This window comes from Poecilia reticulata, chromosome 14 (assembly GCF_904066995.2).
Source record: "Poecilia reticulata chromosome 14, P_reticulata-male-v2, whole genome shotgun sequence".
NCBI classification, from domain to species: Eukaryota; Metazoa; Chordata; class Actinopteri; order Cyprinodontiformes; family Poeciliidae; genus Poecilia; species Poecilia reticulata.
The window spans coordinates 23,850,100-23,874,606 of record NC_088843.1 but is presented as its reverse complement, the minus strand read 5'-3'; the positions used below and the strand labels follow the sequence as shown (position 1 = coordinate 23,874,606).

General features: G+C 39.1%; 1 protein-coding gene across 2 annotated transcripts; it reads left to right on the top strand.

The window, feature by feature from the left end:
* Positions 1–588: 588 nt before the first annotated feature.
* rsf1b.1 (remodeling and spacing factor 1b, tandem duplicate 1) lies at positions 589–20,450 on the top strand. 2 transcript variants are annotated; one of them, XM_081615602.1, is made up of 17 exons: positions 589–777; positions 4,345–4,436; positions 5,097–5,189; positions 5,802–6,007; positions 6,101–6,219; positions 6,950–10,377; positions 10,473–10,754; positions 11,576–11,680; positions 11,771–11,850; positions 12,351–12,413; positions 13,756–13,810; positions 13,895–14,007; positions 15,468–15,535; positions 15,665–15,878; positions 15,956–16,170; positions 16,716–16,895; positions 17,218–20,450. In XM_081615602.1, the coding sequence occupies exons 1-17, from the start codon at positions 624–626 to the stop codon at positions 17,763–17,765; spliced, it is 6,015 nt and encodes a 2,004-aa protein (XP_081471728.1). In that variant the 5' UTR covers positions 589–623; the 3' UTR covers positions 17,766–20,450. The 2 variants fall into 2 exon arrangements, with proteins under 2 accessions (XP_081471728.1, XP_081471729.1); XM_081615603.1 differs by lacking the exon at positions 12,351–12,413 and having other exon boundaries at positions 590–777.
* The last annotated feature ends 4,057 nt before the right edge of the window (positions 20,451–24,507 follow it).

Here is a 24,507-nt window from a genome sequence, read left to right as displayed (position 1 = left end):
GCTTAAGATTGTGTTAAATTGGGGGGGTTTTTTAGATACAGAGATGATAAAATTTGACTAATTTGCTATACAAATTAGTCGTTTCCCTTTAAATGTTTGGTATCTGAAACCTAATCATTTTAACATTAGTTGTTCATACTTGTTTTTTTCCTCTCCATTTAGATCTTAAAAGGATGGCGTTGTACCAAAAAAATCAATTTTTTGTTATAAATCTTTAATGGAAACTATTTACAAATAAATTTGCTAAATTAGATTGTTGAAAACTCGATTTATTTCAGTAATTTCAGCACCAGTTGAGACACATTGTATAAATTAGACAAAAACTGATGTTTTAACACCTTAATTTTGCTTAATCACGATGACTTCTAATGGTAAATGAAAACCTGACAATTAAAATTTGAATATTACATAAGATCAATTAAAAAAAAAAGAAATGTGGGTTTAATGAAAAGTATGTTACTTCATAAAATGTATTTGTTTTCATGAAAACAAATCACGTCGAAGTGCAAAAAAGAAAAAGAAGGCACCTGTCTTAACATGGCTTGTTCCGGTATTTTATTTTGTAACAATACCGGAAGTCGTGTGCACTCTCGCCGCTGGAACTTGACAGTGGTGTGGAAAAGATGGCTGCTTCGGCGGCAACAGCGAGTTCTCTCCCCGGTTTGTGTCCAAATTACGCCGTGGTTTGTTCGTTCCTAGAGCGATACGGAGCCCTGTTGGACTTGCCGGAGCTCACCTTCCCTCAGCTGGAGAGATACCTGCAGGACACATCCTCAGGTAGGGCAAGAAAGCCCGCAGCAAGAGGCTCGGAGGACGCGCAGAGGCTCCTGCCTTGCATTAATGATAATGGGACTGAGCTAACGTGCTAACCGCTAATGTTAGCTGTTATTGTGTGGATTTTTTTAACCTTCGTGTTTACTTAAACTCAACTCAACCGCCTCCCAGCCATGCTATTCAAGGTTTTAAACGTCTCTCCGCATATTTTCATGTTGATTAAAACGCAAACATGTCGATTTGTTCGATGTTTTCTGTCACTTTTTAGCTTTTGAATTGAGCTTAATTTTTCCCCAGCCTTTATCTGCTTCTCGTGCAACAACACAAGCATAAATGTGCGGCAAAAACACTGTCTGTGTGTCCGTGGGCGTGATGTGAGTTCTTGCATTGAGCCGTGTAAAACTGTATGCTGCTGATAAATCGGTCTGAGTGTTGGATTATGCACTTTATTTACAGTTAAATATATTCTCAGGTAGTGGATAGCTGAGCTGAGGCTAAGTTAGCCGCAAGGGTTACAATATCCGGCTTAGGCTTTCAAAATAAAACTCATTTAAATACCCAAGCAGACTTCTCATCATGTATTTTCCTATTTACAAGTAACTTCAGCAAGTACTTGTATTACTTGGGCAAGTTAGTCTTTGTAAATAATATTTTAATCTATTTTAAATGTGTGTTTATGTTGTTTAAAATGTCGATACGTAGTCTTCCGGTGCTTATTCTGGCTAACTTGACGCTTTTCCTGCGCTTCCTATTTGAAGTGCTGCTGATTGGGGTTTAATTTCTACTTCTCATTAACATGTGCTCAAGCTGCACTGTGGAAACTTTATTTTATTAAATTAATCGTAATGAAAAATCCTAAATGGATCCAACGTGATGCATTTTCTCAGAGCAGCGTGATGTGTTTATTAGATTAGATCGAGTTTATCTCCACTCCAAGGAGCTACTTTTAAATGCTGACATGTAATGGCAATAAATCATCTAAGGGGGGCGCTATGTTATTGTTTAAAACAATTTGCAGCAACAGGTAGAGAAAACGCACCCCTTCATAAAATTGAAAAGCTGCAGCTTGTAATGTTACAGAATGTCTTTATGTGTAAAATCCCAGAATTTTTAATTCAAACATACAAAAATACCTGATTTTATTTTTATTTTAAAATTAATCATCCATTTTTGAGTGCAAATCAACCCAAAATTACAGAAAGATGCTTTTAAATTTTAATTTTTAATTTGTATTTAAGTTTGTGTTTATTTGTAAATTATGGAATAGACTTACAGTCATTGATCTTTATTGCTGTAAAATTCTCTCTGAACTTCATGGATCGCTCAAACAAAATGACTTGGTTGAAATAGTTTTCATTTAACTGAACAGGTCGTCTTAGTCAAAACAAGTAAATTCACTCATTTGTTTGAAAATAAATTAATAGAAAGGGCAAATATCCTTTGTATTCATTTGAAATCAACAATTTTGCGTATTTAATAAAAATATTACAAATGATATAAAGTTAGCAAGTTTGTTTATAGATAGTAATAAAATTCAATCTTAAAAATGCCCTTGTGATATTTTATAATCCAAATACTAAGCAGCATCACAAAGGTAATTTTTAAAACTATATTAACAGAAATTTTGACATTTTCATTATTATTGCAGTTATAATAATTAGGTATGATGTTTAAAATTCAGATTTTTATTTTAGTGTAACTTAATTTTCTTGCTTTTTTTCTTATAGATGCAACTTCATTTTTTACTAGAGATGTGCCGATCAGGTTTTTTCCTGCCGATTCCGATCACCAATGAGGGCCGATCATCGAATCCGATCACATAATTATAATTTTTTTAATCATAAGCACTACCGGTTACATTGTGTGGAAAAAGGAACCACCTCAATTTAGACACAAACTTGTTTTTAATAACTTTTTCCAAGAAAAAAACAAAACAGGCATTGTGCAAATTGTCCTGCTATTGATAATACTATCTTTAACAGACTGAAAACATACGAAGGCTCTGAAGAGGCTAAATAATGCAATAAAGTCAAAATAAAACCTCTCAACATTGCCAAAAAATTCAAGTATAAAACTTAACATTCAAAGGCAAATAAACTATAAACAGGTTCAATAAACAATCCTGAGTTACTGAATGAAAACTTCCTAATAGCATAGCGGCTAGCTGATTACTGCTAGTTCTGATTGGCTGATTATGACTGAGCGGAGTAATTATGCAGAACTGGGAGGAGATCGATTATTTTTTCAGAGATTATCTGTCTCATGTTTAGGACAGTGGAAGTTTTAATACGTATGTAAAATGTATTTTTTTAGGTTAGATGCTGCAGCTTTAAGCAGAGGTTCGGTGTGAGAGTCACTACCAAGTGGAGCAGAAGCGGCGCTCTGTCTGTGAAATATTACTACCTGTAGCGTGGAGCAGCGGTTCAACAGCGAGAGCAGAACCAGCGTCTTACATCGCAGCTCAAAGACTTAAATAATTTTGCGGGTTATTTGTTTAGCTTTCTGACCGTCATGCTAATAATCCGGGTGAGTGTTTGTAGCTGTGCGCTGCTTTACCTGCTATCTGATCGCTTCATATATCTTTTAATACTGAAGTGAGTCTCGATGTAGCCAAACTTCGTCAAGTATGTCATTGTTTTTATGTCGCATTAGCTTCGTCGTGTTGATGCATTTTGACCTGCTTCACCTCACGTGCTTCAATTTTACGCCGGAACACGCAAACTTCCCTTTTCACTCAGTGCGTTATAGTTCAACATCGTTTAGGATTTGTTGCTGCGCAGGCAGGCTGCGAAATGAGATGCAGGTGATTGGTATCGGCAACAAGAGCCAATGATCGCCGATCCCCGATCATACACTTTTTCACGGAAATCGGCCGATTATGATCGGTGGCCGATCGATCGGCACACCTCTATTTCTTACCTTCTATAAAAACAATTTCTAATATTTTAAGCCTAAAAAAATTAATTCACCTAACTAAATTGTTTGGAAAATGTTGCCTTTTTTTATTGTTTTATTTATTTTTTTTATCAGCAAAGTAATTTTTTTCTTATAGACGTATCTATAAGAACTAGTTTTTTTTAGTATTTTTTACATATATAAATATCATTGTAAGAATGTATCTAATTATTAGTGTAAACAGTCTTTCATCATTTTATTTTCAAATTTAAAAACATACAAAAGGTAGTCCTTAAAATAACCAAAACGTCCTTATTTATTTCATTTGTTTGTTTTTCCATCAGGGTAATGGGTTTACAGTGTATTTTTATTTGTATTTGTATTTTCTCTGTTGTTTTCATTATGTTTCACTTATTTATTTAATCTGAATTTGCTGGTTTTAGATCTAAAGAGACTCATCCAGGCGTTTGTCTTCCTTTACATTTTCCTCCTGTAAAGCACTTTGAATTGTCTTGCAAATAAGCTTCTCTTCTTAGAACCAAATATTGATATCAGCCCAGAGTTTCAGGTTGGTGAATCCACGGTGAGGAAGAGTCAGCATGTTGTTTAAAAAGTTGTTAATCTGCTCAGATCCAGGTAATCTGTCATCCAGGTAACGTTGCCCTCTCTCCTCAGTTCCAAAGCTGCTGGTTGATCTTCACGTCAAGTTGCTGAGGAAGATTGGGAAGTCAGTTTCTGCAGACAGATGGGAGAAATACCTCGTCAAGGTAAGCGCTCAGCCTTCAGGCTGCTTAGTGGAAAAGGATGAAGTTTGCTTTTACGATTTTAAATGTCTGCAGAAGGAAGAATGGAAAAAAGAAATATGGTTTTCAGGCTTTTTTATGTAATATTTACCTACTTTATGTATCATATTCTGATTTTTTGCACTTTAGCTTCAAGTTCAACTTTCCCTCTGGTTAATTTGTTTGAAGATCCTAGAATCCAGCTTCTTGCCATCAGGTCAAAGATGAAACTGAGAAATGCTTTTGCATCAATCAATCCTGAACCTGAGCGCTAACCAGGATGAATTCCTATCTTTTGCTAATTTTTCCAGAGTGACTGTTCGTGTATAAATATATGTAAAGACCAATGATTTAATGCAGAACAAATCTCAGACTTGACATATCATAAAACAGCTAAGTTCTATTTTCAGCTGCAGATTTTGCTCTAAAAATCAAAATTTTCCCAATTTCATAAATTAAGTCAAGAGGCAGTTGGATGACAGTTCAGAGTTATAAGTACATGAAACTTTGCATGTCTTGTTTCTGTGTCATTCAATAATAATAATAAAACAAAGTATCTGACATTACTGAAGTTAATAGTTTAATGGTTTTTAAATAGTTTTTTTCCCCAGGAGTTTCAGTCAGTCCGCTTTGTTTTTGTTGCAGATATGCCAGGAGTTCAACACAACCTGGGCGTGGGAACTGGAGCAGAACGGCTACAAGGAGCTGTCCATGGAGTGTAAGACGGACATCCTGAAGGTAAGAGTCTGCTGGACCCACTAATGGACAGTAAAGTTTATTTCTTTATGCGTTTAAACTGAATTTAATTTCAGTTGATAAAGCTCAGCAGGTTTGGATTCATGACCCAGACCCTTCAGGATTTCATGATTGTATTTTCTTTCTTACAATAAAAATCACAGATTTTGTGGTTTTATTTTAGAAATATTTGCAAGATTTTTTGCAATGTTTCTTTCTCAATAATCTGCTTCTATCTGCATATAGCAGAAAAAAAATGACAAGCAGACGGATTGGACACAAACGTTTTTAATCTTCGAAGAATTTAAATAGCTCAATTTTTGTTACTGGGCTTTAAGTTGACATTAAGTAAGGATGAGGCAGCAGCGACCGAGTATAATGGCCTCGCTAAGAAAATAGCAAAATAAAATTGCCAAAATAAAGTGAGAAAATTATGACTTTATTCTCAAAATATTACATTGTTGCAATATTAGGGCTTCATTCTTGTAATAGTTCTACTTTATTTTCTATAACTTTATTTTTGTAATATTTTGACTTTATTCTGATAGTATTGTGATTTTATTCTTGTAATTTTTTTTTGCATCATTTTCCCTATTTTCCTTGTTCTTGCTTCAGTATTTATGTGAGATCCAATTTGACGAGAACGTGAAGTTCAAGACCGCCATCAACGATGAAGATCCGGACAAAATGCGGCTGCAGCCAATTGGCCGGGACAAGGACGGGCAGATGTACTGGTTCCAGCTGGACCAGGACGACAACGTGCGGGTTTATGTGGAGGAGCAGGACGACCTGGACGGCGCGTCGTGGAAATGCATTGTCAGGTCGGCTGGCAGCTAAATGCTCCAACCACAGTAAAACAATGTCTTGATGTCTGCAGACTGATCAGTAAAATGTATTTATTTTTCCTCCTTTAGAACTAGAAATGACTTGGCTGAAGTTGTCGCTCTCCTAAAGACACAAATCGATCCCGAGCTGCTGAAGAGAGACCTGGAACAGAAAAGTAAAGCAGAGGGGGAGGCGGACAAAGACAAAGGTTGGACTGCTGAAGCCCCATTTTTACACGCTGATCATGAAATAATCAACCACAGGAGCACTTTTGGAGATCAATAGAGGAAAAAATCCACTGCAGAGTTAGTTTATTCCAGTAATTTTCTTCAAATTCTTTCAAAATAAGCAATAAATCAATTAATTGCGTTATAAGGCGCAATCATTTTCTATACAGACAACAGTCTTTAGAGAGACCTGCCCTTCTAATGTCATTGAAAAGCCGACATTTTTGAGAAACACTGCAAGATAGTTTACATTGCCTGTTTTCCCTGTCTAAGCTGAAGGATTGATTATTTTTCAGAATGCAATTTTGGTCACAGATTTCATAATCCATTTTAATCATTGTTGTTTTGTTTATTTTTTAATCTTTGAATTGGTATACCAGAATTAATAAACCTATACTTTTATTAAGTTATTACGTTGAAAATGGTCTTAAAATAAAATTCTATCATTTATTGGCATAATTTCTGGGACAATTTATTGTGACAATCCTACATAGAGTCTTGATGAATTAGTTTTTTGCCTATTAGCCGTAACACAAATATTAATGGAAAGTTTAGTGGAAGAAAAGAATCACATTCTATTTATTTACAAAATATTTTGATTTGAAAATCCAAAATAAATTTCAATTAATTTAACTGAATTCAAAGATTTGCATTTGAATTCAAATTTTGAATTGAATCCAAACCCATCTCATGCTTTGTCTTGTTTTTAAGGAGACACAAAAAAGGCTGACGATACGTCGGATGAAGACCTGAAAGACAAAAATGAAGGAACAGAAAACTCGGAGGTGAAATCAGAAACCAAACTGTCACTAAATGGCGTCATCGAAGCTAAACTGGAGCCAGAACTCGTTTCAGAAACCGTCAGCGCCAAGGCTCAGAGCATCAAAGAGGAGCCGATGGAGGCAGCGGACTCCAAACCGCCTCCGACCGACCCGACGCCTCCCTGTGCCGCCGTAAAGGGAGAGGAGGTGAAGAAGAGCGCCTCGGAGGAGATCCAGCAAACCCTAAAAAATGACCAGCAGGCCAAAATTCCACTGAAGAAACGGGGAATGAAGTTCAGCGAGGACTTTGGTGAGAAAAACGGCACCATCACAGCACAAAATCTGTCTGTTCCCGAGTCAAATCTAGAGCAGAAAGTCCAGAGAATACACGATCAGGTGAATGGCGAAGTTCTGCCTCCAGTGGATGGAGAACCAGAGAAACAGAGGAGTAAAGATAAACCCACGGAAAACCTTCCTGCTGCTGCTGCAGGCGGCGATAAATCACTCCAGGACGACTCGACAAGAACGGAAGAAAAGGGAACTGAAAACAGAGAAACAAACAAACCTCCCCAAGAAGCAACGCTGGCGTGTGAAGACGGGGACAAATCCTCCAATCAGGAAGAGGAGGAGAAAATGGATGAATCCGAACCAGAAGAGGTCAAAGCAAAAGAAACAGGTGAAGCAAATCCTGATGTTACATCTGCAGAGTCGGAGGAAAAGTCATCCTGCGTGGAAACGGATGTGTCTGAGTCGAAAAAAGAGTTGAGTGTTGGCGAGTCGGATTCATCTGAAGCGAAAGACACGAAGGAAAGCATCAAAACTAAAGACGTGGATCTTGCACAGGAAGTTTCTGCAGAGAAAGATCTGACGAAAAAAGATCCCGCAGAGAAAGGTCAGACGAAAAAAGATCCCGCAGAGAAAGGTCAGACGAAAAAAGATCCCGCAGAGAAAGGTCAGACGAAAAAAGATCCCGCAGAGAAAGGTCAGACCACAAAAGATCCCGCAGAGAAAGGTCAGACCACAAAAGATCCCGCAGAGAAAGGTCAGACCACAAAAGATCCCGCAGAGACAGGTCAGACCACAAAAGATCCCGCAGAGAAAGGTCAGACCACAAAAGATCCCGCAGAGACAGGTCAGACCACAAAAGATCCCACAGAGACAGGTCAGACCACAAAAGATCCCGCAGAGAAAGGTCAGACCACAAAAGATCCCGCAGAGAAAGGTCAGACCACAAAAGATCCCGCAGAGAAAGGTCAGACCACAAAAGATCCCGCAGAGACAGGTCAGACCACAAAAGATCCCGCAGAGAGAGGTGAGACAAAAAAAGATCCCGCAGAGAGAGGTGAGACAAAAAAAGATCCCGCAGAGAGAGGTGAGACAAAAAAAGATCCCGCAGAGAGAGGTGAGACAAAAAAAGATCCCGCAGAGAGAGGTGAGACAAAAAAAGATCCCGCAGAGAAAGGTGAGACAAAAAAAGATCCCGCAGAGAAAGGTGAGACAAAAAAAGATCCCGCAGAAAAAGTTCTGGTGACAAAAGTTCCTGCAGAGAAGGATCATACAGAGAAAGACTCTGCAGAGAAAGATTCAACGGAAAAAGATTCTGTGGCGAAAGATCCAACAATAAAAGAGCTAACGACAAAGGATCCTGCAAAAAAAGATCCTCAAGAGAACGATCCAATGACAAAAGATCCTGTAGAGAAAAATCAGACAAAAAAATTCTCTGCAGAAAAAGATCCTGCAGAGAAAGATTCGACAAAGACTTCTGCAGAGAAAGATTCTGTGGCGAACGATCAGTTGATAAAAGAGTCAATGACAAAAGATCCTGCAGAGAAAGTTTCTGCAGAAAAAGATGTAGAGAAAGATTTGACAAATGTTTCTGCAAAGATCGATCTGACGACAAAAGATTCTGTAGAAACAAATCAGACAAAAAATGTCTCTGCAGAAAAAGATTCTGTTGAGAAAGATCTGGTGACAAAAGTTCCAGTGAAGAAAGATCCTGCAGAGAAATATTCAACAAAAAATGTGGCAAAAGATCCAGCAATAAAAGATTTAACGGCAAAAAATCCTGCAGAGATGGAGTCTGCAAAGAAGGATCAGACGACAAAAATTTCTGCAGAAAAGGGCCCTGTGGCGAAAGATTTGACAAAAGATCCAACAATAAAAGATCCTGCACAGAGAGATTCAACAAAAAAAGATTCTGTAGAAACGGAGTCTGCAACGAAGGATGTGCTGAAAAAAGTTTCTGCGGAGAAAGATCTGGCAGAAAAGGATCCTGTGGCTAAAGATGCAATGAAAACAGGTCCTGTAGAGAAAGACGTGTCGGAGAAGGATTCAACAATAAAAGATCCTACAGTAAAGGATCCTTCAAATAAAGATCCTGCCCAGAAATCTGCTGAGCCCAAAGCTGAGATAATTCAGTGTGCTGATGCAAAAACAGACAAACCAATAATCACTGACAAATCAGGAGAGAAAACAGAAGCACCTCATGTAAACAAAGACAAAGCAGAGTCTGGTACATCAAACAGGAAGAGTGACGACGTTGAAAAGGTGAGTTCAGAAAATCGACAAGACGGAAAGAAAGATTCAAACTGCAAAGATGGTACGATATGCGACTCCAGGCTGACGGGAGAAGAATCGGGTGATGACAACAATCGGACGAAGATGCAAACTGATGAGAAAAACTCTGAACAGAAATCCTGCGAACAGACAGATAAACCATCCAGTCCTGCTGAGAAGAAAAAATCCCCCAAAGAAACAGAATCTAAACGGAAAGAGGAGGAAGTGTCGTCGACAGCCAAGGACCCACCATCAGAAAATAAGAAAGAAATTTCGCCTGACAAAGGAAAGGAGGATGGTTCCCAAAAAAGTGAAATAACGGATGAAGAAGCTCAGAAGCAAAACAAAACTGAGTCAAGTCCAACAAATTCAAGCAAAGAATCCGAGTCCTCAAAAGAAATGGCGGAAAAGCAAACCAAAGGAGCAGCCGGTGACGCGCCTGCAGACTGTGGCAGGAAACCAGAACAGGTGCGGAACGGCAATGGGGGCTCTCCACCACAAGGGGGCGCACGTCGACGAAATAGGCCACCGACGCACAGGAGGAGAGCCGAGCTGCAGAGGGTGGATCGTCACGGTGACTCGGAGTCAGACACGAACACAGGGCGGTGTCTGAGGCGGTCGCCGAGGATCTCCAGGCCAACGCAGAAGGCCGTGGAGGTTCAGGAGAAGAAGATAGAGAAACCCCCGCCCACTCCTCTTCTTCAGGATCGTGACGAAGACCAAGACAAGAAAGAGGAGGAAGAGGAAAAGGCGGATGTGAAGACGGTTCAAAAGAAACCCAAAGAGAAAAAGGCTGATCAGGAGGGCCAGCCAAAACCCAAAGTAAGACCAATATCTGGTTATTATTTCTGATCATTTCTAAACTGATTCAGGGATTTTTTTTGTTTTGTTACTAAATTGAATTATTTTGTTTTCAGGGGAGAAAAAGGCGGAGAACTCGGTGGTCCAACACTCGAACGCGCAGGAAAAGGAAAAACTCCGACGATGAGGACGAGAACAGCGAGGAGTCATCGAGCGAAGAGGAGGAGAGCGAAGAGGAGGACGACAGCGACGAAGACTACAAGGTCGAGCGAAACCGGAAGAGGAGGAACCGGAACCGGGAGAGGCGGAGCTCGGACTCGTCCACGTCTTCCGACGACGATCTACCTCCAAATGACGACCCCTGCAAACACTGTGGTCTTCCAAATCATCCTGAACTGGTGGGTGGGCGGGGCCTCTGCTGGTCTGCAAACCTTCAGCCATTCCTTGAAATATTTAGTTTTTTTCTTGATCACCAATTAATGCAGACAAAACAAACAGTACAGATTACCAAACAGAGTATTGATCTGCAAAATAACCAATCAGATCAGCAAAGATAACAAAGAGCAACAAAGGAGAAACAGACAAAACACAGAACAAGTGTCACAACAAAAATGAAATTCTTTATATGGGTTAGAATGTCGTTTTTCTTTTGTAATCATTTCCAGAGTTTTGCATTGAAATTAATTACTAAGACCTACAACTAATTATTTTACTAATCGCTTATCCTGACAATCGATTAATCAGATGAGAAGTCAGCACATTCTGAAGAAATTATTTTGTTGATATTGATATTTTTCATTTAAGCCTTTTTTAGAAATATTTTTAAAGATGTAAATAAACGAAACGAGCTGATCATATAATTTCAAGCGCAGGGATTTTAAAGATCCAGTTAAAAGTATTTTTCCACCAATGAGGCGCAGTCATGAGTCAAAGATACTTAGTTATATTTGTTCATTACAGCTATGGGCTTTTTTTTTTTTTATAAAACTGCATTTTAGGGTAAAAATATTAGATAAAACCAAAACAATTGTCATTTTTACTGAAAATCCAAAAACTGGGTACTTGATTGAATGTCGAGGAGAAATAAATACCTCTAGGTTTATAGAACAAAAAGACAAAAACATCCTTGAAATGATAACGTTTATATAAAACGGAGCATCAAAATGTATCGATGCAAACAGAATCTTTTGTGACTTGGTCTGACCTTGGTCTCCTCCAGATCTTGCTGTGCGACTCGTGTGACAGCGGCTACCACACCGCCTGCCTGCGGCCACCTCTCATGGTCATCCCGGATGGAGAATGGTTCTGCCCACCCTGTCAGCATGTATGTTCATGTCAGACTGTCGCTAACCAAAGATACCAGTGGGAAAGCGCTCTGAATGAGGGATAGATGTTCTTTTGTTTCCATCTGCAGAAGCAGCTCTGCGACAAACTGGAGGAGCAGCTGCTGAACCTCGACGCCTCATTGAAGAAGAAGGAACGGGCCGAGAGGAGGTAGGACCATCTTCTTCTGCTTTCAATTATAGTTCTCATTTCTGCTCTCCCACTGACTACAGGTTTCCGTTGTCATGGTTTATGCGTTTCTGTACACCAGAAAATTATTTCAGCTGTTATAAATACCCCCTAATGACTGATTGGTTGACCTAAACCGGAAGGCTGCTTTTGACAAATTATCACTAGAGCAGCTTCAGCCCCATCCACTGGCTTTAAGAAGGAAGACCAACATAAAAATTTGCAATATCTTGCAACATCCATCCATCCATCTGTAACAGTTATGGGCTTTGCAGCTAACTGCGGCTACAAGAGCAGCATCAGAAGATGGTTCTGTAAGGAGCCTGAGGTGTGAATGAAGACACGAAGCAATGGTTTTAGTTTTGGTGTATATATTAGTGATTTGGAAAAAAAAGAAAAGACAATTACAAATGCACAATGAGAGACAAATTAACTCAATAAATCAATTCCAAGATCATAAAGTTCTTGTCCTTTTTCCTTAGCTCACCATCCTTGGATTCAGAAGAGGATCTGATCCATCAAGAAAAAAAAACCCGACCCAAAAGGCCAGAAAACCCATTAAGTGTTTTATCAAAAACAATTATGTGCAAGCATACAAATGCAATAATTTTAATATCAAATTCAAATGCAAATTAAATGTCTAATAATTAAACTAAACATTTCAATCAGGTTAAATTAACCATACTTTAAATAAGCAAAAAGAATATCAATCATATTTCAAACTAATCAATTTAAAGTTAAAATCAAAGTTCACTTTCAAAATGTCAAGAAAAATAAAATAAATTAAAGCTCCGCGGAGCCTCAAGCGGCCCTCGCAGCGAAGCGCCGCTCCGGCCTATAGCCACCGCTGGGAATCCAGCACCGCCGCCCGCCTGCCACCGCGTACGCTCTCGTGCAGTTTAAGCTCTCGTCCGCCAGGCCAACAGTTCTAATAAAACAACGCTTCAATGAGCAATCGAGCAGAAATTTCAGGCTAAAGCTATAGTGCTATCACACAAACAAACTCGCCAAAGAATCAAATCAGTAAATGCAAAGATTTGGGTGAATTGTCAGGAAGACGCCAAACAGCCAGCCACAATCACAGGGGAATAGGTGATGAAGTTCAACTGTGCGCTGGAGGCGGGGCTTTAAATAAGTTGGCAAGTTTGGGGCAAAACAGGAAGTGAGCCCGCAAAAATAAAAGTTTTGACTAATTGAGGATTACACATCCATCCATCCATCCATTATCTTACCCCACTAGGGAAAAGCATGTATCTTGCAACATATCAGAAAATATGTTTTTATTTTTATCAATTACATATTTGGTTTTAAATGTAATAAATTTTTATTTGTTTACAGTTTTAAATTAACATACTTCAGTAGTCAATGAGTTGCTTATTTTTTTTTATGTTTGGCATTTCAGGACCTCCATACTTGACAGTCTTTCATTTGATGCATTTAATAAGTTCACATATATTGTGCTTTCTGTTTTAAGCTATAACCACTGAAGATATTCCTGGCAAAAAACCTTAAAATATTTTTGGGGGGTTTAATGACATGGACTAAGCAAAAGAATCCATCTACAGTTTGCTGTTTGGTTTTTCTGTTTTAAAACAAAATCGCAAGAAAAAAAACTCTTTTCTTTTTCAAATACATCTGCTGTTCAATCCATGATTTCCCAAATGGTGCACCAACAAAATATAAAGTTGTTTTTGCTTTAACTATTAAAATAAAAAATCAGAAATTTGAGTTTCTCATTTATTTGATAAACAACTAAAACACAAATTTTTTTTTATTACATTTTGAAACGGAAAAACCAAAAACACAAATCATAGTTTTGAAATAATTAGTTTTGTTTTGAACTGCAGCAGCTGTTTATAATTGCTTGATGCGTTTCGACCTGTGCAGGAAGGAGCGGCTTATTTATGTGGGAATCAGCGTTGAGAACATCATCACGCCTTCTGTAAGTACAAACCAGACCTGGCCGGACACCAAGTGGCTCGCCTGCTCATGTTGGTGAAATAAAAAGATGTTAAACCCGTCGCAGGTGGAGGTGGAGCAAGAAAAACCTGAGATCATCATCAAGGAGAAGAAGGAAGCAAAGCGGAGTAAGAGCTGGGGTCGCAGATCGACGAGAGCCAAGAAAACCATCAGCTACAGGTCTGAGGCAAACATTAATACAACCGTCAAGTTTTTTCTCACCTTAAACCACCTCAGCTTCTGCCTAAACTTGAAAAAGCTTGCTTCCCTCAAAGAAATGCAGAAACCACTCATCTCAGCGACATTTTTTATTTATCTTTTCTTCTCGTCTTTAGATTATTTCAGTTGACAATGTAAGACAGGGGTGCCCAAAGTCTGTCCTCGAGGGCTGGCATCCTGCATGTTTTAGTTCTCTCCCTGGTTTAACGCACCTGGATCAAATGATGGCTCATTAGAAGGCCTAAGAGGAACATTGACAAGCTGAAAAGGGAAAAGGTTTCTACCACCAGGGAGAGAACTAAAACGTGCAGGATGCCAGCCCTCGAGGACCGGCTTTGGGCACCCCTGGTGTAAGACCACCATGACTTCACATAAGTAGTCAGAGTAGTCACAGAGCAGGTTGAAAACCTACAAACAAATGGAAAAAAACAAAAAACAATTACAGATCACAATGAACTAATTAACTAGTTTTCCAGGTAATGTTAATCTACTTTTAAGTCGACAGTGAATGAACAAACAAACTACATTCCAAACACATAAAACCCATTATATCACCAAGGCTAATTTGGTCTTCTGAATGGAGATTAAATGATATAAACTGTGCATAATGTCCAGTTCCTACCAGTGATGTCTTTGTGGAAGCTTGAAGCTGAGGCTCTTTGTCTGCAGAGATCATTGTGTGCACAGCTGTGCCAAGTTGCCTTATAGACTTCAGATGGGCCTGAGTGAAAGGGATGGGTGCACTTGATTCTCTGTGATGTGTGTGTCAGTTGGGTGGAGATAGCAAATGCACTCACAAGTGTACCATTTTCTGTTTTAACTTGGTAACAACAGAAGAAGAAAGAACACCCTCTTTCACAGTTTTAACTTGAAAATAAAAGTCATACACCCCAGATTTCATTTATAAAAATGGAAGTTTGTGAAAAACATATGCAACTTGTGCAATATCTTGAAATTTACAGAGTGGAATAGCAGCTTTATTTTACTGCAGAAAGCATCCAGAAGGGGGCACACATGCTGAATAAAATGTGGTGGGATTAATAAAGAAAGTGGGTGTACATTCAATTTTATTTTGGTTTACCTTGTTCCTTCTGTAGAACACTACCACAAAAACATTAATAGCAAAGTATTAGAATATATATGATAGCGAATTAAAATGATCTTTTCTATTTTGTTGTTGTTTTTATTTCCAAAATGTGGTGCTGAGAAAGTTTGAAAACTTGAAAATCCTTGAATTTTACTGTACAAACTCTGAACCAATTTGGGTGAAACTGTAAAAGTTATGATTGAAGTTCTATTATTAACCCTGATTTATGTAAAGTAAAACTATCCTTGTGAAAATGTTGGAAAAACTCATTAATGCGTACTGATGCATTAAATTACAAATACACAGTGTGCTGACGACTATTTTTGTTTTACAGATTTGATGAATTTGATGAAGCAATCGAGGAGGCCATTGAGGAAGACATCAAAGAAGCAGAAGGTGGAGGTAGGAAGGATGTTTATTTCTGATAAGTTTAATACTTTTGGAAATGTTCCATCTTGACAAAAAAAAACCTGAAAAAGCAGCTTTTTAATATTTGTATTTCGTATTTTGACATAATAATCATTACCGCAGGAGCCGGTCGGGGTAAGGACATGGCAAACATCACGGGCCACAGAGGCAAAGACATCTCCACCATTCTGCAAGCAGAGGAAGGGAAAGAGAACGGCCGTCCGCCGCGACCCAACGCCGCCCAGCGCAGGAAGAAGCGCCGGCGACTCAACGACCTGGACAGCGACAGCACCGTGGACGAAGAGGAAAGCGAGGAAGAGTTTCGCCTCAGTGAGACGTACGTTTTAACCCCTCGGTCTCGCCCTTAGTGCTGTGGTTTCCTGTCTCCACTGAACCCCTTGTGTTCGGTTTCAGCTCAGAGGAAGAGTTTGTCGTGTCCGACAACGAGACGGAGCCGGAAACGGAGGCGGAGTCGAACGGCAGCAACCATGGTGGGCGGCGCCACTCGTCGTCGTGGAGCAGGAGGCCGCAGAAATGCAGGCAGAGCTCCAGGAAGAGGAGGAGACCCAAGTGGTACTCAGATGACGAAGAGGATGAGACGGATGACGAAGTGGAGGACGACGACATTGGTAGGAAGACTGGAGGTTTTTAATCTGGCTGGACTTTAACTCTTTTATGTTTGGCTGATAAATGTGAACAAGGAGGAAATGAAAATTAACCTCTGTAGATTAACAGTGGCGCTAAAAGGGTTGGAATCAATTAAAAATTATGTTTTAATGATGAATCATCAGACCAAAATAAACAGATTTTCACATGATTTTTAAAGGAAGTTTGGGTCTGAAATACCAAGTTTTCATCTCTGCTTAATTATGAAGAAAATATATCTGTCCATCTGTCATTGGTCCATTGTTTATCATCCACCTATCGTCTCCATTAGTTGGTCAAACCGTAAATTCAACTATTTAATCATCATCCATCCATCAAGCTAGTAGAGTTCTTGGAAAAACTACAAAAAATGTAAAAGTGAAAAATCTGTTTTAAATTTATGCATAAAATAAAACAAGATCCCTAAATATAAAGGAATCTACGCCTTAAAGTCTTGTTTCCAGATTTTTGTCAAAAAAACATTTATAATAGTTTATTTTTACTAATTGAGTCTTGATTTCCCCTGCAGAGACGGAACGGTCGAGTGACTACAGCGACAGCGACCTGGACATGAGTCGGCGGCGGTCCCGGCGGAGCCACAAGAAGGAGGTGAACTACTGCGAGACGTCGGGGTCCGAAGGCTCTCAGGCCGGAACCAACCGGGCCAAGATGAAACCCAGGCGGTGCCAGGACAGCTCCGACAGCGACGGTCAGTCAGAAACCGTCTCTGCTGCTATTTGGAGCAGCAGAGCACCAAAATACACATTTTGTTGCCTAGAATGGAATAAAAACATTCCTTTAGCTAAAAGTGACACTTGAGGAGTTCTGGGTAGAACAGATTTACAGAAAAAGGTTTTCCATTTTAACTGCAAAATGTATTTTGTACAGTTTTGGCGAATTGCAACAGTACACTCCAATTAATTAATTGGCTACTAAATTAGTTGACTATTATTTCATCAATTAATCACGATTAATCCATTCAATCATTTCAGCCCTACTGTTGTGTCATGCGATGTTTTTCTTCCTTCCAGCGAGTTTCTCCAGAGACTCTGAAGACGAGTCGAAGGACCTGAAGATGAAGCGAAGAGTCGATTCTTCAGAAGAAGACTCCCGGCAGCGGCGCAGGCGGCTGGCGCTGAAACGCAGGCGAGCGTCTCGAGACTCTGACTCTGACTCTGAGTCTGACTCAGACGATTCTTCAGAGGAGGATCGGCCCATACGAAAGCGAGTGAACCGCATCGACTCAGATGATGACGAGGAGGAGGCGCAGCAGGAGGAAAAGCCTAAGGAGACGAAGGCGGAGGAGGAAGAAGAGAAGGAAGATTCAAAGGGAACAAACTCGTTGGACCGCAGCACGGCAGAGAAGCAGCCCGCAAACGGACGGAGCGAGACGAAGAACTTGGACGGCGTCGCCGCTCCACACCTGGAGACGCCTAAAACTGTGAGTTCCACACCGGCCGCCGCAGCCGCCCCGAACGGACTAGTAGGACAGGAAATGGCGGCGCAGGACGACGACGAGGACGACCTGTTAGGAGTCACAGACTTGGTGGACTACGTCTGCAATAATGAACAATTGTAAAAAGACAACAGAAATGGTGTACCGTTTATTATTTTTATTATTTTTTGTGGTATTGTATTTTTATATTGCTTAACTTTATTATTCCCTCCCCCTTCCAACAGTGGTTGTTGTTTTTATTTTGACATGGAGCTTCATTCTCGGCGCCAACGCATCATCAGATCCTCCACTGCCAAACCTGTCGTCATTTTTCTTCCAGCTGTTTTTCTTTTTTGTAGATTTCAATCTGTTGAAGCACTAACATACATTTATAAAATCTGGCACTGAAACAGTTTGTATTTTAAACATTTGGTTACTGTTGGATTGCTTGTCTGACTTAAAGTATCATTCCATACGAAGGCTTCACCGATTGCAGCTTTCTGGTTGATTGATGATCTTTGAAAAGCCTGAGCTGCTGATGTTGGTTTTTTTTTTTTCTTTCTTTTTCTTTTTTTTTCTTCTTTTCCATAACTGACGCTGTAACAGTCGCTAAGTTGGTAACAGTGAGGTGGAGTTAGACAGTAGAGGTGAGAATATTTTATAATTTTTATGCCAATTTTTGGGGCCAAGATTCAATTCAAATTCAAAACGATTATTGGTGATTTCTATTTTAATATAATGAGCGGAGGATTCTCCTGATCTACTCCAGTCTGCTTTGCAATTCAGAAACGAACTGAGAACCGCGTTTTCACAAAATGGAGGCTGAAAGATTTGTTTTTGTCGTTTTTGGAACATTTTAAATCGATTCTGAATCATAGTAAGTGATAAGTTGGGATTCATATGGAAATCAATGTTTTTGTTTGGCACACCTCTAGTTAATATGATCGGTTTCACATGCAAGTAACGGCCGATTTATCTGTGCACCAGCTTTTCCAGTGAAACGTACATAATTGCAAAGTCTTTTAGAGATTTTTAACATTAACGAATAAATATTTGAATTTGCTCAAGCGTTCCAACCCACAATTTTTGGCTTGAATAATATTTCCACAGAAATTAAAGCTTCTAATCTGTGAACTGCAAGTTTACTTAAAAGTTGCAGCTAGTTGTTAGAAAATCTGACCCCTAGTGGCAGTCCAGGTGTATTTCGGGGGGGATTTGTAAATTAAAATGTGTTCTAAATATTTAAAAGGAATAAATTTTATTCAAATAAATACGCCCAGTTGAAATTTTTTAGCTTGCAAAAATAAATGTTTTCTTGTACAGTGGAGTTTTGATTTCTTGGCCTTGTCCTGTTTTTAGCTGATAAATTGTTCTCTGTAAATTACATATGGAATAAGCTAAACCTTAAAATAGCTGGATGATACCGGACAACATCTGGAAATCTGTGTTCTCTTTTCCCACCATCCGTTTCCCATCCGTCTCGTGTTCAAGGTGTGAATGTATCCGAGTGACCAACCTGTATTTTTTTTCACCCCTCCCTTTTTGAACTTTTGTATTTGAGTGATAGCGTAGATTTTTGTATATTGTATACATTGTGTAATTATTTTCATTCTGTGTATTGCCATCAGCACCAGTGGTGAGCTCTCTGTTATTGAGAATTGTTTTGAGGAAATGAAAGTTAAACTATTGTCCCTTCTAATCCTCAGATCTTGCAGTGTCTTCATATTTCATTTATTTTATGTATTTTTTTATTTGTATATCTAAACCATTATTTGAGTAAAAATGTAAAGTGTCTTATTTTTATGTACATTGTCCCTCATTGCATGTTTAAAATCATGCAGCTCCATCGTAACGTTATTTTCCTCACTCTTCTTCCCCAGATCTTCCAACACTTTTGTTTTCATAATCTTGAACCCGAGTCGGGTTTTCTGGATTTATCCCCAAAGGTTCAAAATTATGAAAACAATCTGTAATAAGCAGCTTGGAAGTAGAACTGAGAAGTTTTTCACAGGAGGAATGGACATAAAAAATTTAAACCAATGAATATACTGACCTCTGCTGGAACCAGTCTGTGTGTATATCTGTAGTTTTGGCTGTATTATATTTAGAGGCATTTTGTAATCATGGAAAAGGAAATATATTGGGCAATTCTTTGGGATTGCATGGGTTTCTATTAGTTTTGTTTGTTTGTTTTTTTTGTAGAAAAGTAATATTGGCACAACAGTTTTTATAGCAAAATCAAAAAATCTGGGCATGTTTTACAGATGTGTGTCTCCTGACCTGTTTTGTTGGTGCTGAGGACGTTGTGTCATAGACATGTGTTGACCAAGTGAAGGGAAATGGGATGACCTGATTTGAGAGAGAATATTGTAAAAAATGTTGTAAATTACTCTTGAGCGCCGTCTTCAGAGGATAAGTTTCTCTATTGACCGGAAACGCGAAAAATCTCTACAAGCTGCTTACAGTGAACACAAATGTTACGACATCCAGCCTTCAGCTGGACAGAATTTAGCAAACCCAAATATAAAAGTGTAATGAAACGTGTTCTGGTGGGCTGAGTTGAGAAATGTATTAATACGTATTGCGTATGAAACAAAATTAGAGCGGTCAGTGAAAAAGACCAGTGCCAACAACTGAAGTGTTAACTGTTTCCTTTTTACCTCATGATGAAGCTGGAAAGAAAGAAACCCTGTCCACTGTGCATAGTTCCTAGTAGACGGATTGTGTTTTGTCTGCTATATACTTTTGTTTGTTTACTGCTATTTCTTATGGATCGGCTCTTGTACATTTCTTATAATAAACGGGCTTTTAAGCCTTATGTTTGTCTTGCTCGGCGTTTTCTCGTATGAGTTAATCAGTAAGCACATAAATGTTATATAAAATGTAAGTTTTCATAATGCAGCTCAAACTAAAATGTTTAAAATATTTTCTTCACTACTAGACTTAGTTTGAGAAATATATAAGTTCAGTTTAAAAGTGTAATAAATCAATCGGTTTCTTTTGTATACCACATTTCAGCAATGCAGACGTTCAAAGTCCTTTACATCATGAAAACATAAAACCAAAAATATACAGACAATAGTAGATGATAAACTAAACTGTGAAACAGACATTGGAAATGTTTACACTTTTACTGATAATTAAGTCTATCCTCGATTGTGTGTTGCCTGTTTAACATGTTGAGCCAAAGTTTGACTCACCGAACATAACAGATAAAATATCATTAAAGTCAATGAAAAAATGCTCCACATAGTTTTGAGTTTTGCATAGAGTTGGAGTCAGAGCTCATTTCTGGCTTTTTACCTTGAGTCCCAAATATTCAAGAGTCAAATTTGCCCAGAAAATTTTTTTTTTCAGATTAGTAAATCATAAAACATTGTAGCGAACTCTCCCCCTCAAACAATACAAGATTTCTGAAGTTTAACATCAGTTATGGTTTTTACCCAGGGAGGACTGAGACAATATTCCAGGCTGGAAACTTGACCTTAAAACTAAATGTAATCCTCTTTAACTCCGGTCAGATTGCGGCTCCTGTTGTGCCTGTATACATTGAGTGTGTATCTAAACTTCTCCAGCAGCACACGACACACTGAAGGACAACAAAACTCATATTGTAATAATGAAGAGAAAATGTTCAAAATTTTCCTGTAATCAAGTTGTTTTATTGACAAAAGCCAAAGAAACAGAATAGCAGACATTTATTTTTCTGCTCTAAATCTAGATGCACAAGAAAACAGAATCACAATGAAAAAAACAGAAGCAAGTTCAGTTCACTTCAGTCTCAGCTGATTTTAAAAAAAGAAATTTTTTTTCTTTTGGAAGAGAAACATGAACATCTAAATACATCAATACAAATATTAAAGTCAAACTATTAGAGGCCAGAGAAGTTCAGATTTATTTTCTTGTGGATAAATATTTCTGTCATAAGAATGAAAGAAAACATCAGCAGTAATTTCCTTTATGGCTGGTGGAACACAGCGTAAAAGAAACCAGGAATTAAAGAGAAACAGAACAAGAAACCCTGATCAATAATAAGAAGAGAGAAAAACTATTTGGGTTTACAGAACTGTGCAGAGGATCCTTTACTTACATAAACTCCAGCCAGCATTGGCTGAGAAAATCTGGTCTGGACTCTGTGAAGGAGAGTCATGGTTTCAGAGACGCTGTAGAAGGACAGAAGACCTGCTCTGTGATCCAGGAACACTCCGACTCTGGAGGAAGTAGGACCTGATATGGAAGTCCAGATGTTCTTGTGACTAAAACTAGAACTGTTTTGGGAACAAGTTAATGCCCAAGATTTGTCACTATATCCAAATCCACTCATATTCCCCCCTGCTCTGCTTATATTCCTGTATGCGACTGCTACACGAACTAGTTCTCCTCTCCACTCCACCTCCCAGTAACAACGTCCAGTCAGACTCTCTCTACTCAGAACCTGAGACCAATCAGTGAATCTGTCTGGGTGACTAGAATACGACTGACGAGCCATCCTTGTCACCTTCCTGTTCCCCTCTGATAGTCCCAAAAATGGGAATGCTGTGTTTGGATCCAGAGTGAGTTCACATGAATATCTTAAGAATCCAGCTCTGCTCTTTGGTTCTAGTTGTGACAGTAGAACATCCACCTCAGTGACCTTCAGTGAGATGTTTGTCCATGAGAGTGTCAGGATGTCCTGTAGTGTAGATTACTGAAGGCAGTAACTGGATCACAGGAGACAGTGGAGTGGAAAGTAAATTGAAACAGTGGATATAAGCTTTTCCAACACTGTGAAAAAGTATTTTGACAGAAATGTTTGCAGCTGAAAACAGACGCTCTACCAGATATGTCGACTTCAATCATAACTGAAAACCTTAGAGTACAAAGGTTTTGATGAGTATATTGAAACGGAAAGTTTCAGGTACATGGAGTTCTCATATCTGCCAGTAGAGGTCGTCTGCACACATCAGCCCCAGGAAGGTGTAGATGCTGCAAGATCCTATGAGATCAACATACTTTCCAGGCAGATCTGCTAGTACCAGTGAGCACCGGATGCCATGCTAATTGTCTTATTTATGAAAATGACCAGTGCAAAGTATTCAGTGCTGCTTTTAGTTTGACATTTAGTTTAATCTGAGTGTAAAAGTTAAATAAAGGCCACATGTTCATGTTATGTAACAGGTACCATGTGACTGGCAGGATTTAATGGAGCTTTTTTTGGATAATCCAGACTTCAGTGAGGGGATTACTTGTTATTGGGGCCTGCCCATAGCCAGTGGCGGAGCCAGAGGGGGGGCCGGGGGGGCCAGTGCCCCCCCTGTCATCTGATTGGCCCCCCTAGTGGCCCCCCCAGATGATTGACATGTAACAGCACCAGGTTATTCCTGTACATTATTTGGAATCATTCTAAGCCAACCTAATATCTAAAGAAGAAAAACAATAATAAATATATCAAAAGAAAATGTATAAAACTTTATATAAGTCCATGTGATGACATAAATAAATAGATTTTTATCAGGCGCGATACCAGCCTCCTTTATACTCATAACAAGCTGATATTCTTCTCCTGGGTGTTTCAGTTGTGCTGCGTTGTGGTGCAATTCAAAGGCTAAAGCACTTCATACCTGGTGGTGATGGTAAAACACCAATAAGTTATTTATTTATTCTCCGCAAAAAGAGAAAAACCGAAGAGGGGCCGACAATGTTCCTAGTTTGGAGCAGAGGTGGCGCTGGAGTTTTTTCGTTGTCCGTCAAAGAAAAAATAATTTTATTTCCAATTTGTAGTCATCAAATGAAACATTTATTATTTCTCTGCTAGAACGTTTTTGAAATCAGGTAACATTTCACGAAATGACGTGATTAGAAGACGACAGAACTCTGATCGTTTCCTGATCCCTCTGCGGGAGAAAAACCAGCAGAAGCGGATCAGCTGAGCTAGGAGCTCCAAAGTCTCTGGTCCGTTAAAGCGTCCAGATCAGAGATGATCCTCTGACTGATATTGTTCTTAGTCTGATTAATAATGAGCTCCACGATGTTCTCTGTGCCACCATTGTGGCACCAAGTGTCAGCTGCGCTTGATCACATTCTGGACAGAAACCAGCGGACTGCTCTCTGTTCTTATCAAGACGAGGATGAGGAGGGAATCTGACATATTAACTCAGTTAAGTTTTTACTGGTTTTGTTTTTAAAACACCATTAACGTAAGCAGTGTAACTATATATTATATATTTGGCGTTTGTCATCTCATGTGTGATCAACTAACTGTGGAGCATTTAAGCGCATTTATTGCCCAGCGCTCTGCGCTTGTTTCTGCCTAACGGATCTGCACTTTAATTTCTTTCCTCTCTCAACGATCAGCTGTTATTCCTCTACATAAACTACAATAAGTAGATCATATTCTCTTTAGGTTTCTCTATGTGCTCCAAACTCATTAAATGTAAACTCATTAGAAGCCTGAACCACCATCAGGCAAATAATTCTGGTCCGACCTGAAATATTGTTACCTGTCCAATCAGAGCTTCCTAACCAAGGTGTCCATAACTCTTCAACACGCTGTCAGCTCCCGGTCAGAAAGACGCATTTAGTTCAGAGTCCATGAGATGATATTCAGAAAGGATCTTTTATTTGATTGATTTTAGTTTCCTCTGCGATGAACTCTTTGCGTAAAGTCTATCATGTCTCCATGTGCGCCAGTCAAAGGTGTTAATTATAACATGTCAAATGACAGAGGGGCTTAAAAACTAACCAAATATTCAGTTTGGTTATTTTTTAAAATTATATATATGTGCACACACACATTTAAAATTTTGCCCCCCCAGAGGTAGTCCTGGCCCCCCTTGGCCCCCCCAACTTTAAAAGTCTAGCTCCGCCACTGCCCATAGCAATGCATTGGGAGAGCAGTGATTGACTT